Source organism: Galendromus occidentalis, unplaced genomic scaffold (genome assembly GCF_000255335.2).
Source record: "Galendromus occidentalis unplaced genomic scaffold, Mocc_1.1 scf7180000077530, whole genome shotgun sequence".
Classification (NCBI taxonomy): Eukaryota; Metazoa; Arthropoda; class Arachnida; order Mesostigmata; family Phytoseiidae; genus Galendromus; species Galendromus occidentalis.
Window position 1 is genome coordinate 251,608 of NW_003805518.1, and position 12,429 is coordinate 264,036.

Consider the following 12,429-nt stretch of genomic DNA (forward strand, 5'->3'; position numbering starts at 1 on the left):
TTGCGACGTAGGGAACTCACCTCCATCTCTCCCGTGTCGGGATTGAGGTCGTTGATTGCGTACTCCGCCATTCGATCACCGTTTTTATTGAAATGAAGCATTCCAGTGAGCCCTTGGGAAATGAATAAGACCGCGGTCAATCCCCGAGGATCCCGAGGCGGACAGCCAGCACTCTTCGAAAGGTTTCCGTTCAAACTCACCTTTTCGAGTCGAGTTGAGAATTTCATTGATAAGGTGTCTCCCGTCAAGAGGATCTTTTCGCTCAGTCAAGGTTCTGTTCACGGCCCATGCATAGAGCTGCACGCAATCATAAAAGCCCGCCAGTAGGACGTTGATCTGAAATACGGAAAGAAGTCAACACGCCAACCGATCACATCAGGAAAAAACTGAAGAACATTCCATTCTCTTCAGGCCTCATTCTACATAATATACCTAATCGCTTCTCCTGACAACGGGGCAGCTGAGCAGACATTTGGTGTCGTCGGCTAGGGGATAGGAGATATGTATATTTTTCCGGGAGTTAGAGAATTCTTATCGTTTTGTCGGATAACTTATATTCTCGATAGGATCTCGGGTGAGGGACGCGATTCGTTCAACTCTACCTAAAACCTGAGCACTATTGAAGCACGCGGAGTCGCGAGCTCCAAGCCCGGGTAGGATCATGGGACTCGGGCAGAGGTCCCAGAGAGTATTTCTTCCGTGCACGGTGATATATTAAAGTCGATTCCGTTACTTCCGTTCCCCGATGCAAAAATGCAATTTCGAGCGCATCGCGTTGACAGCGATCATTGCCCGGCGCCAAGTTATATAACCGGTCTCAGGAGTCCACAGGCTGATATTGGGAGTTCGGAGGATTATGAGAAACTGTCTACTCGGATCTGTTTGATCGCCAGTCCTTCGACGCATTTTAGATGGAGATGCGCTTGATATACGAATGAGCATACGGTCAAGCCGGAGGAGATGTTAGTGCTATTTCGTCGGGAATCCGTCGAACCCGGAGCTCGACCTCATGCCTCACGCGGGAAGAGTACTTGGGGGATTTCCCAAGGTTCTGTCAAAGTGATTTTGCGTGGGAATGCTCATGTCATCGGACAGGACGTAGGAGAGCCGAGGACACGCGCAGCCCCGGGGCGTCAAGAGCTGACTTGTCGATCTCCCTATTTCGTGATTCGTGACCCCTGTGGAGGTAGCAAACTCCCATGGGCGAGGAGTTTCAGGGAAATTCAAATCGGGTCGAGGGAGATGCGTCTGAATCGAATTTAGTCGGATTAAAAGTCACGATTCGGATGCATGACGGTATTTCCTGTCGACAACCCCAGTGATTGATGATAATCCTTCAGAGTCGATCTATCTATCTATGGCCGGGGCTTCATTATCACGTCTGGATAATGACTCAGTGATAATCAATCACGGAGCTTTCGAGCTGTTGCGTATCAAAGAGGACCCCAACGAACAGCGAGTATCCGCGAACCATCATTGGCGCGTGTGTCTACGAACGTTGGCGCCCATGGTCTCATACCCGACGTGCTCAGGCCTAGCAGAAGTATAGAAATCGTTATCGACGTCGACAGGGAGCTCATGGGCTGGAAAGCAGACCGCTCCGAAAGCATCACAGAATTGGGCTCGCACTCCTCTCTTGCGTCTGGGACCCTAATGCAGCTGGATTACTCACGATCGATTTATCAATACTGGCGTCTTGCTCGGCTTGACTCTTGAGCACGACTTTATCAACGAAGTTGACATACTCAGCGCTCGGAGAAATGTTCAATGAGATGACTAGAAGCTGCTCATACATCTTCCTCGCGTCCTGAAAAATACAACTCTTACTCGAGATATCGACTAAAGACAAAGAACTGAAGCTCGCCTCCCGCGGATGTTCTCCGACATGCAACGTGTTTCGGGAGATCTATGGGACGCACGGGCGCAGTCGATCATTGGGAGGAATACCTCAAGTCTCTCAATAGGAGCCCCTTCCGCCCCGGATTCTTGAAACCGGAGATTGAATAGTGCAAGTTGTATGAAATGAGTGGATACAGATTTCATCGAGATTGCTGCTATCGTGTTTTGGTCGCCGATCTTTGGATCGAGAGTTCGCTCTCAATGCCCGTCCCGCTATCTCATTTCAGCTTGTTTGCTGTCTTGATCGATTTTAAACCCCTCTCCAATAGAAACCCCTCCGCCGGGGGTTTTGAAGAAATATAAGTTCGGGCCTCTATTGGGTTATATACGGTAATCTTCGCTCTGGGATATTACCTCGTTTCTACTGTCGCCCGGGACGTTCCAAGCGAAATCACCGAAGTACCTCACGTTCTTGTAGGGCTTGGCCGCGATGAAGGCGTATTCACCGTTTCCCATGCCGAGATCGAACGCTCTCAGCATTATTTGTCGCAGAACGATGCCGTCCACTCCGAGGAGGAACACTTCCCGTAGCATGGGGGATAGAGATGAATCAGATAAGCCGATCAAGATTTTCGTGCATAATCGTTTATGAAGAAAGAGTTCGAGGCAGGCCGAGAGTTTCTTCTGGACTAGGGTCCACGCGAGGGAATCACAGAACTCAGCGTGGAGATCAGGATCCGGTAGGATTCGTCGGAAAGGACGGAGAAACCGCTCGAAAGGAACAACCTTTGTAGAAGAGAGGTCAACGATTTTTTGATGGTCACAATCCTGGATTAGTGAGTTCCGCTCGCAGCCATAAAGATTGCGAGCAAAGCGGATACCGAAAAGGAAGAAGGAATCTACCAGCTTAGAGGCCTAAAGAATACCTCGCTGTCGTCATATGTCGCTCGCGGGTCAGCGAGGAAACGATCTTCTGATCGGACGGAATACCTCTCCTCCTATAAACCATTGCCATCACAGCCGAGTCAAAACCCAAGCGACCGACGTTGCTGAGGTCGGTCGCTGAGTAGTTGGAGAGCTTGTGGTGTTGCATTTCATCCCTCGGTCCCAGCAGAAAAAGATGAAGAGACGACAATGGAGGACAACAAGAAGTGTTATCTTACCTCGACCATGGGCTCGTCCTTCGAGCAAGAGGTTCGTGTAGTCCGGCTGTTTCTTGGACTCGAACTCGCGGGTAAATCTTGTCAGATTGTATCCATCTCTTTGAAAGTTGCTCATTATCGGATTGAGAGCTTTGTGGAGCTGTCTGAAGAACGTTTGCGACGAATCGCTTAAAATCACGACATGGTGCCAATTGAAGAACTTGATCACCTGGGAAACGGAGAGAATAGAGCGTAATCTATTCCATCTCTCCTGCCGCTGCGGGAGCACGAGGATTCCAGGTCTGGACTTCAGGCTCAAGCTTATCCCCCGGCTCACTCCCGAGATCAGTCTATGTATTCGAATTCTTGGGGTTTTCGCTCGGGTGGGGGCCCCTCGCGTGGGCTGATTGCGCTGTTTCCCCGCGCTCCGAACCCCGGCCGACGGCGCGGCGCCGACGCGCTGACAGCTGGAGATTTCTGCTTGGAAACTCGCGATGCAGCAAGTTTCGACGATGAGCTCCGGAGCCGAGCCGTGCGTACCGGCGGAACGCCAGCTCTGAACGAGTCAAGGGGAGCACGCACGCTGGGTAAAGCCAGATAGCACGTAGATTGAGTATATACTTACGTGGGTAATAGCGTCCCCCAAGGTGTTTATGGTCAAGGCGAGCCTGAGCAGAGTCGAGTAAACCGTCCGGTCCTCGAACTGAGCGTTCACTCCAGCTGCCGTGCAAACCGGAATGTTCCAAAAGGACGCAAGGCGACCCACGATATCGACGGCGGCCGAGCAGCCTAGAACGAAATACCTGAGTCAGAACAGCCGAGTTGAGAACATTCGTAGCAGAGACTTCGGGTGATTCAGCAAGTCGATACCGGAGACGCGAAATCGCAGAATGGCTCTGAATGGAATGGACCGACTTCTCTCCATATTGGTTCGAGCGAGCCCCTAGGGTATTGCCTCCGGAAAACTGTCTCGAGTGCAGATTAGCAGTAGCGATACGTCCGGCTACGGGAACATACCTCCGAGTGGGATATTGGATGTGCGAGTTGTGCATATGCGCGGAATTTCAGACCCTGGGAAATATCCCTACATATATTGTTCGGTAGATCTTCGTGCTCTGAGCGCCAAAATAAGAGAGTCTGCTCGAGACAGCCAGCGGGACCGAAAGCTTGGCGATATGATTTCGTTCCTACGTGCAATACAAAGATCGAGGACCTAACTAGATTGTGTTCGGAATTCTGATCACTCGCATATCTTTCGCATTGTCCAAAAATCGCCGGCGGCTCGAGACACAGCGGCCCTGGCAACCATCAACGCGCTCGCAATAACGAGTAAAAAATAGAGCGAGCATCGCTGCATACGTTGTCTCGTCCGATCTAAACCGAAAAGCGTGAAGCTCATTATACCAATTTCGGTATGACGTTCTTGTAAAATAGGTATGGCAGAACCTTTTTTTTACAGGAGAACCTTGGAGGGCGTCTCCACGAGGGACGCGCGGGGAATTCGCTTTCAACTCGAGAGCGAGAGGTCGGAGGTTGAAGCCAAGGTCAACACGGGGTGAAGGCTCATTATTCACTCACTTCTTCCTAATGCTGTATTCACGCCCGTCGAATATTCGCTCATTTCAGTAAGTCCCTGGGTGTTGACTGATCCTTATTGTTTCAGAAAGTCTATTGTCGCCTCATATATTTTAAACAATGCTTCGGTTTTTCCATTTTCGATATTTTTCAACAGGACTTGAACGATCTCAGCATTCATCGTGGGCCAGAACAAATCTCTGTGAGAACCGCGAGACGCGAGACAGATGGACTGTATGGTACGTGATCGACCGAATCTTCTTTCTGATTCCGTTCGAAGTTCCATTGGCTTTTCGCCTGAACCACTGGCTGACGAACGTAGAAATCAGGCGTCTTCGCGAAGATTTCTGCGCAAGAAAGGAAAGCGCCGAGATGACGGTCGGCGGCCCAGTGTTTCGAAGATTTCCCAGATGCGCGATCCCCGCTCTGATATCAGAAGCGGATACGGGGGAAGCAGAATTGGTCGGGGCCTTGCGAAAAGATATGGCGAAAAATCTTCGCAGAGCGTCATAGGAAACGTTTAACGTATTGCGCTTGCTCAGCTGCATCCCATGAAAGACGAAAACCATTGCGATATTGAATACGCTGCGCCGTGCTTGAGCGTCGGCTCCGAGCCGACCCAAAGCGTCGTCGGGAATAACGAGGCTCGTTTTCGTAGTTCGTTTTCCTTATCTATCTATTCGACCTTGGTTTGATCGAATCAGCTACGCTCGCTGCGAAGCTAGCTTGTCGATCCGTTGTGATTGCCGGAACGATGGGGTCCATCATAGTACCCATCCGAATGTTAGAGAAGACGGCCCGCTCCTCACTCACCGGGTCCGATGAAAGCCGTAGCCCCGTCGTTTCCGTGATACTCTTCAGCTGCCATATTCCCCGCGTGGTTGGCCTGACATGACACGTAACCCCGACGGTGGGTGATTTGAAATCTGATGTTCTTGTATTTCTCGCTCACCTGCAAGAGAGGAGTTTCACTCATCGGCAGTCGCAGATAGTGTCGAAGAGAAAACCTCGACTTACGCCACGGAGGAAAGAACTACTGAAAGAGATAACTTCTTGTCAGAAATATCGCTCTTCTTGTCTACGGGTCGATTCGCTCTGTTTCCAGCGAGTTCCTCCACGAATTACCGGATGGGCTCAACGGTGGAATCCTATTCTTCGCACCGTGAAGTACTTCGCTAGCGGCTTGCGGACAGCCGCTCGAGACTAGGTCGGCTGGAATTTGGCTCCCACTGAGATTGTAGCCTCCCAGCGTCGTCTCGGTGTCAGTCGTCCGTCTCCAACAACTTCATCCAATCACCGAAAGCCGGCGTACAGCCTTCACCATCCATCTTGAGTCCCACCAGCCCTCGATCATTACTTTCTATTTATTTCCGCTCGAGAGAAAATGTCTCGAACGTCGGTCTTTTTTCTCGGTCAACAATGCATGCTCTCATGGAGAGGCTGCCGAGAGGCTCCCGTCCCGTGATCCCCTCAGTCGACCCACAAATATTTTCAGCATCTCAATTTCGGGGTCAGACGCTCGTCTGTGTTTTGCCGATATTTGTGAGATAACTCATTTAAGACCGAAGTCCACGGAACCAGGATGGGAATCACTTAGCCCAGCAACAAAACAAGTCCTCAAGCTTTCAAATATCAATAAAAACAACCTTACGACTGACCATCGTCGATTTCGCAATGACTCCGAAAGATTAGGAGATTTCGTTCACGTAACGATCGGACGTCCCGACGGGAATAGGCTACGCAGACGAAGGGAACACTTCGGCCCGACTTTTCCTATCTCAAACTCGATTTCTCAAGATGATGTTGATCGAAACGTTACTTCCTCTGTGACCGAATTGATTATTGAAATAGTTAGCGCCAATCCCAAAATCGATGGATGTCTGATACCACGATGTATTTTCCGAGCAGATACCGATTATCCATTTCTTAATGGAGCACGACCCATATATAGGTCACTCAGCCTGATTCTATTATTAAAACGCCCCGTTCAATCTCTTTCCGCAGCAAATTAGAAAATGGCCCGCGGCTCTGTGTAAAGGAACAAGAAAGAGTTTACTCTCGATATATCTCTCTCGAGCTGTCATCTGGCGAACAAAGCACCCCCGAACAATTTCGGGCGTCCAATTGATTTCAAAAATAGCTCCCAGAGCAGTCGATCCACGGAACAGTGAAGAACTTCTGGTGGTGTAGAAGGATCCTTGGTGAAAGACCCCCACATGCACGCCGTCGGGCACAGCCCCTAAACAACCCTCACCGTTAAGTCCGTGGCTCCAGCAGCGCGCATTTTAGCGACAGATCCAGCTGAGCAGTGAGTCGGACCTGTGTCTGGGTTTTCGGTGCTTCGATCAATCGCCTGACGTTACGTCTGCTCGTTCGCCCCCTCTGAAAGAGCTCTACGACAGAGGGGAGGACTCTCACAGTGGGGAGCTGTTCAGCGTAGTTTGAAGCACACTCTGATCCGCGTATGATCGAGTTCTCGGTTCAATCCCGGTGCGGCCTTTTTTGGAATAAACGGCAAACGTCAGCGTGAACGGACACTCCGCGCGAGGACTATCGACGATCAGAAAACATTGCTCTGAGGATACGCCGGGTGACAATCTTCCGAGGACGCCGGTCAATCCTGATCAGGAGGTTGGTGGGAACGAGTGGTCCCTTTTTCCTAGGATACCTCGTTGGGATACGTGCGAGTTTTCTTCCTGGAGCAAAAGCTCTGAGCCTGACGCGACGCGGGCTGTACTCACATGGAATTGGGAATCCCAGTTCCGAGTACGCAGGAAGCGAACAGAAAGGCCATCGATTGCAGTTTGCAATCGTGAGTGACATTTGTACTGAGCCGAGGCCCGCTCGTCAAGGCTCGCATTTCATTCGATACACGCGAATAGAAGATTTCGGGAACGCCTCTCCGATGCTTGAGAAACCGCCGGGGCAATAGTTGCTTCGGAATTCCCGTGGAAGATGCTGGAAAATCGCTGGATTCAGCTTGCATTCAGTAGCCTACATAAGGGGAACTGAACGATTGACGGTATGCGTCAACGCGTTTCCGTCCTTGTACTTGACTTCCTTTTCACTGTCTTCACTGCCATCGGAAACCGAGCAGGAGTAAATTAGATTTAGGTCCACGAGGAGCCGTCCAATTTGCACGGGAGCGACCCCGACGGCAATAATAAAGGGAGCAACAGCGTACGAAGCATTCTGAATAATTATTCATGATGACGTCGCCGACAAACTAATCCTTCGTGAAGAAAAATTACCGAAATGTGGTCTGGCCGAGTTTCATGCTCACGCGAGAAAAGAGTGGCGAATGACATTTCGAGACGAGGGAAAACAATTTTCGTATTTGCTCTATGCCAACGTGGTTCGCAAAGCGGCCCGACCGGTGCTCACCCCATTGATCAAAACTAGAAGGAACCGTGGGGAAAACCGTAAAAATTCGAAAACAATTTTCGGGCCATATTCGAACCAGTAGCTCGCGTGTCCGCGCCCCAGCGTTGTTGGCACTTCCTCTAGTAGCTTCAACGAGGTTGGGAAAGATTTTGTGAAGGGATTTCTCAGGGGGAGAAACGTCGTTTCACGATTGAATGAGCGAACAAGGGAGCGAACAGGAACGAAGAAACCTTCTACATCTGGGACTGTCGAAGACCCAGTGATCAAATAGCATTTATTTTTAACACAGTCGCTCGAAAGCAGAGAAAATTTCCGGACTGCTGAAGAATTCGGTGCGCGACCGGTCCGAAATCTCTCATTGAAATTCAACGACGTGATTCGTCACGAGCCACGTGACCGGCAGCGATTCCGTTCGAGCGAGCAATCACTTTCCGTTGCTGCTTTAATCTTGGAGTTCATTCATTGCGGAGAGGATCTCTGTGGATTGGTCAGGCTATATCCGACGCGTCTCATTTGCACCTATGAGTAATCGCGGAGATATTGACCTCCAGTCGCCGCTCATCGCGCAGAAGCGAGAGAGATCTGTCATAATCCGGACTGCCGAAGAACAGCTGTCAAATTCGATGAACGGTCAGGCTCCTTCCGGCGAATCCGAATTCCCTGGATCTACTTCCTGAAGTCTCAGATTTCGGCATCGCTCTATCGTGTGGCGAATCTACCAATCGACTGAATGATGCCATGAAACGATTCGCTTGATTTCACAGGAAAGTTCTAAACGTCAGAGACCCAAGCGAGCTGCTCGCTGGATGAACGCAACTTAGCATTTGTTTTCTTTCATTTGATCAGATAGACGGAGTTGCGCTGGCATTTCTTAGTGAACGCCACGTAAATAGCAAAACAATCGCATGAATGAATAATTCTCCCGATAAGGGAAAGTCAGCGATAAGAGGAACTTTCGTAGGTTTCGCTTGCAAGAACGATTGAAGTTCGCTGAGCAGTCATCAAATTCTGGCCGTATCTTCAGGGTGTGCCAATCAAGCTATCGGAGAAGTTCACGAGCTATCGAGCTATCAAGCCCGGAGACTGGTTTGAGAGGCAGGCGAAAACCGGAGAAAAACTGTGATTTATCCTGAAGGGAAGAGTCCGAATTCTCGAACAAAAAGATACAAAACGAGTCGACCGTCAAATATCTTGCACTGTAAATGTTTTCGTTTTCTCTATTCTCGAAAACCACAAGGGGCATTTCTGGGGCCATTTGTTCAGCTGAAACCATCTTCCAACCTTGCGTGATGAAAGGACATCGTCCGAAAATGAAATTCTGTGCGCGTCGGACAATGTCATCATTGTCGAGCTTACACTTCTGTGCAATGTGATGATCACGACATCAGAAATCAGTTTATTTCCGACAAAACACCGTCGCAGTGGCCGCAGCGATATCGTCGTATATCAACAATACCTAATGTTTTCGGCCTCGGCATTCCAATCGATCCTCTGAAAGAACTTGGTGTTTTCTTTGCATTGCAGATATCGCAGGCCAGAGTCCCGCAAGGCATCAAGAGTGGAGCCTCATAAGAGATGATTAAAGCTGGACGTTTGCGGTTGAGTGTCTGAGGCATAAATTGCGAGAGCACACACGAGCGCCAGGATGCACTTTCGGGAAGCGCAACAGAACCATCCGGTGAGGATCTCTAAGCTGATCCGATTTCAGGTTTGACAGACAAAGATCAATTTCGCGGATTTTCAGCTGCAGATCACTCACTGCGAAGAGCACAGACTCTCTTTATTTCGAGCAAATGAGCAAGCTCACTAATGTTCCTGTTTAATTTTCCTTCATAAGTCACCCGACAGCCACGGTGCTCTCTTGTATCAGTGGCTGGAAGGAGAATTTTCTGCACAGATAAAAATTCAGTCCCCGAAAAACTTTTCGACTGAGACCTTCTCACGCCGCAATCTTATCACTTATTAGGTGGAACTGGCGATGTATTGTAGTTTTTAATGCCCAGAGATCTGAAAACATCCACTGAAACGGTTTTCTGACAAAGTGGATCAAGGGAAACGATAAGATCGATCGTTTCGTGTGACATTGCCGTCTGCGAAAGTAGAGAGAGGGAGAAATCCGAGATCCGGGCCTTCGACTCTTATCCGCAGAAAAATTCCTCTCATCAGCTGATGAGTTCGTTCGGCGAGAAATGGGAGGAAATCTCCGTTAGGGCGAACGGATCAGAGGTCTGACGGCTCACAAGGGACGCTGCCCGATGGAACGGACTACTACTCCCTCCGAAAGGGATCCACCCCTCCTCAGATATCTTCCGTATCGAGTGACATTCGCTTCTCTGCATCAACTACTCTGATTCCACAATCCTTCTCAGGCGGACACTAGGAATTTTTTTCTTGACATAGCATCCAAGTCATGCCGATCAAGTCTCGCAACAAGTAGAATATCGGCGGAATGATTTTTTTTAGATTGTCGAGATTTCCTCGCGAAGCTGAGTTCAGCCGCATTTTTCGAATTGACTCGGCAGGGACCCGAAGCGCGGACCCTGTCATTTTCGCGAAATGGGAAGAAAGTTGTGGTGCCGTATTTCGGATCACCATCGTAGACAGTCGACCAATGCGAACGAAATGAGCCTGGAAGGATCTTGTAGAAGCGCGGACGATGTCGTCATCCCCATCGAAGCAATCACCGCTCCCTCCCCTTCCCCGTCTCCGAAATTAGCAGCCACAGCGGCTAGAACGGCGACGCCGCTGCAGCCATCATAGTTGCTGCAGCACTGCGTCAATGGTTGCCACCTCGCGGAAAACAACCTTTGTTTGACGGTAGCGAACGTACGATTACACAAGTTTCATTTTGTTTCATGACTTGTATCGTCGATACGCGATGAGCGCTGCTGCGTGAAGTCAAGCAATCAGACGATTCCACGCACGCTTTCGTGCGAGGCTGACTTTTTTGATTCAGTCAGGCGCTCGATAAGTCCGACTTAGATTTAGCATGGAGGAGCGTCTCTTCTCCACACACTTCGGACGCCGCGCCGGGGAGCCGCGAAAGCGACTCGCTCCAAATGAAGGGAGAACCTTGCCAGAAAATCCGCAAAATCCGCCAGCAGTCCCTTCGGTCAGTTGATACAGAACTTAACAAATTTAATCTCTTCCAGCCCATCGACTTCGAATCGTTCGAAGCTCGATTGGCCCTGACAGGAACACTCGTCATGGTGATTGTCGTCGGAATTTGGGCAGCAGTTGCTTTCTATTGTTTCATAAAGCACGAAAAGAAGAGACTCAAACTCGAGAAGCTCAACAAAACAACGCAGCTTTGAGGTGAATTTTCTGCCGAGATGCCTCTCCGTGAATAGAGGGGGAATGTTTTGAGGTTCGGAGGAGAGTAGGTACACAGAAAAAAATACTGAGGTATATCCAAGGCTTCACGTAACTTCAGTTTCTTTCAACGAGTGGCCTCTACTGTGAAAGATGACGCCAGAAAGAAAATGCCTCGGGAGAACGCCAAGCGTTCTGATACGATCGAGGAATACCTCGTATCTGATAAATTACTTCACAGTGTCGTCAATGGGACTCCGGCAAGCTTTGTACTACCACGTTCGCGCGTTCCAGACGTCGCGCAGCCGATGAGAATGTCCCTTCTTCCAGCGCAGTTCTGGTGGCATTGGGGTGGAATTGCAACGAATGCGAACCGCCGTACAGAATTCCGACAGAATCGTTACGGTGCGCCGTTACAAGAGCCCGGTACAAAAGATCTATGCCGACAGTGGCCTCGTGGAATCATATACGGTACCTGAAAATGACTTCGCCCAAGCGTTCGACAGAAATAAAACTTTCCCTATTTAGATTTTGCTACAGATGATTGAATGTCCGACTGAGTCCTGATCGGCGTCGGTCACCCACTCATTACAGCGCAGTTTCTAGACCTAGTGCCAAACAGTCCAATAAATCCGAAAATCACGATCAAGAGCTGACGTTGCTTGTTCTCATTCTCTGGTAAAGTGAGTGGGGTCTCCAATTCGACCCATCCGAAAATGAGCTGTTCTCATTCTTTCCCCTCTTCTAGAAATTTCCTGAGTAATGACTCATAAAATCAGAGACCAGATGGCTCTGACCAACTCCAGATGGGAGAGCAGCGACTGCCAGAGCTCTCGACTTCTCCCTCGGGATTCCTCCTCTCAGAGAAAGCAGGTGGAAGAAAATGTTTCGAAGCTCGCGGGCTCGAAAGCCGGGGAGATAAGGAGGAGCCAAGTGAGCAATCAGAGCGAATTCGGAGCAGAGCTGGGAAGCCGATCAAAGTCGGTTTCGGCTTAAGCTTCGAGATTCGGTCGCCCAGCGAACACCCTGCCCGCAACAGGACGCGCGGTTCCGTTGTGACCGACATGCGACAGGCTCCAGATCGTCAGTCGCGTCATCGTCGTCCACAGGAAAAACGTTGCCACCACCTTGGTTGGGGATTCGCAACGCGCTCCTGACTGAGCCTCAGGCATCGGGT

At 50.0% G+C, this 12,429-nt stretch overlaps 1 protein-coding gene across 1 annotated transcript in view; it reads right to left on the reverse strand.

The window, feature by feature from the left end:
* The window catches only part of LOC100900567 (atrial natriuretic peptide receptor 1-like), a 31,221-nt gene that overhangs the window by 4,787 nt on the left and 14,005 nt on the right, over positions 1–12,429 (reverse strand). The window contains exons 2-8 of the mRNA XM_029112875.1: positions 5,370–5,508; positions 3,607–3,770; positions 3,003–3,210; positions 2,254–2,420; positions 1,673–1,807; positions 201–336; positions 21–112 (exon numbers count right to left, since the gene is read on the reverse strand). Of these exons, the coding sequence (XP_028968708.1) occupies positions 21–112; positions 201–336; positions 1,673–1,807; positions 2,254–2,420; positions 3,003–3,210; positions 3,607–3,770; positions 5,370–5,508 (1,041 nt within the window). The remainder of the gene's footprint in view (positions 1–20; positions 113–200; positions 337–1,672; positions 1,808–2,253; positions 2,421–3,002; positions 3,211–3,606; positions 3,771–5,369; positions 5,509–12,429) is intronic.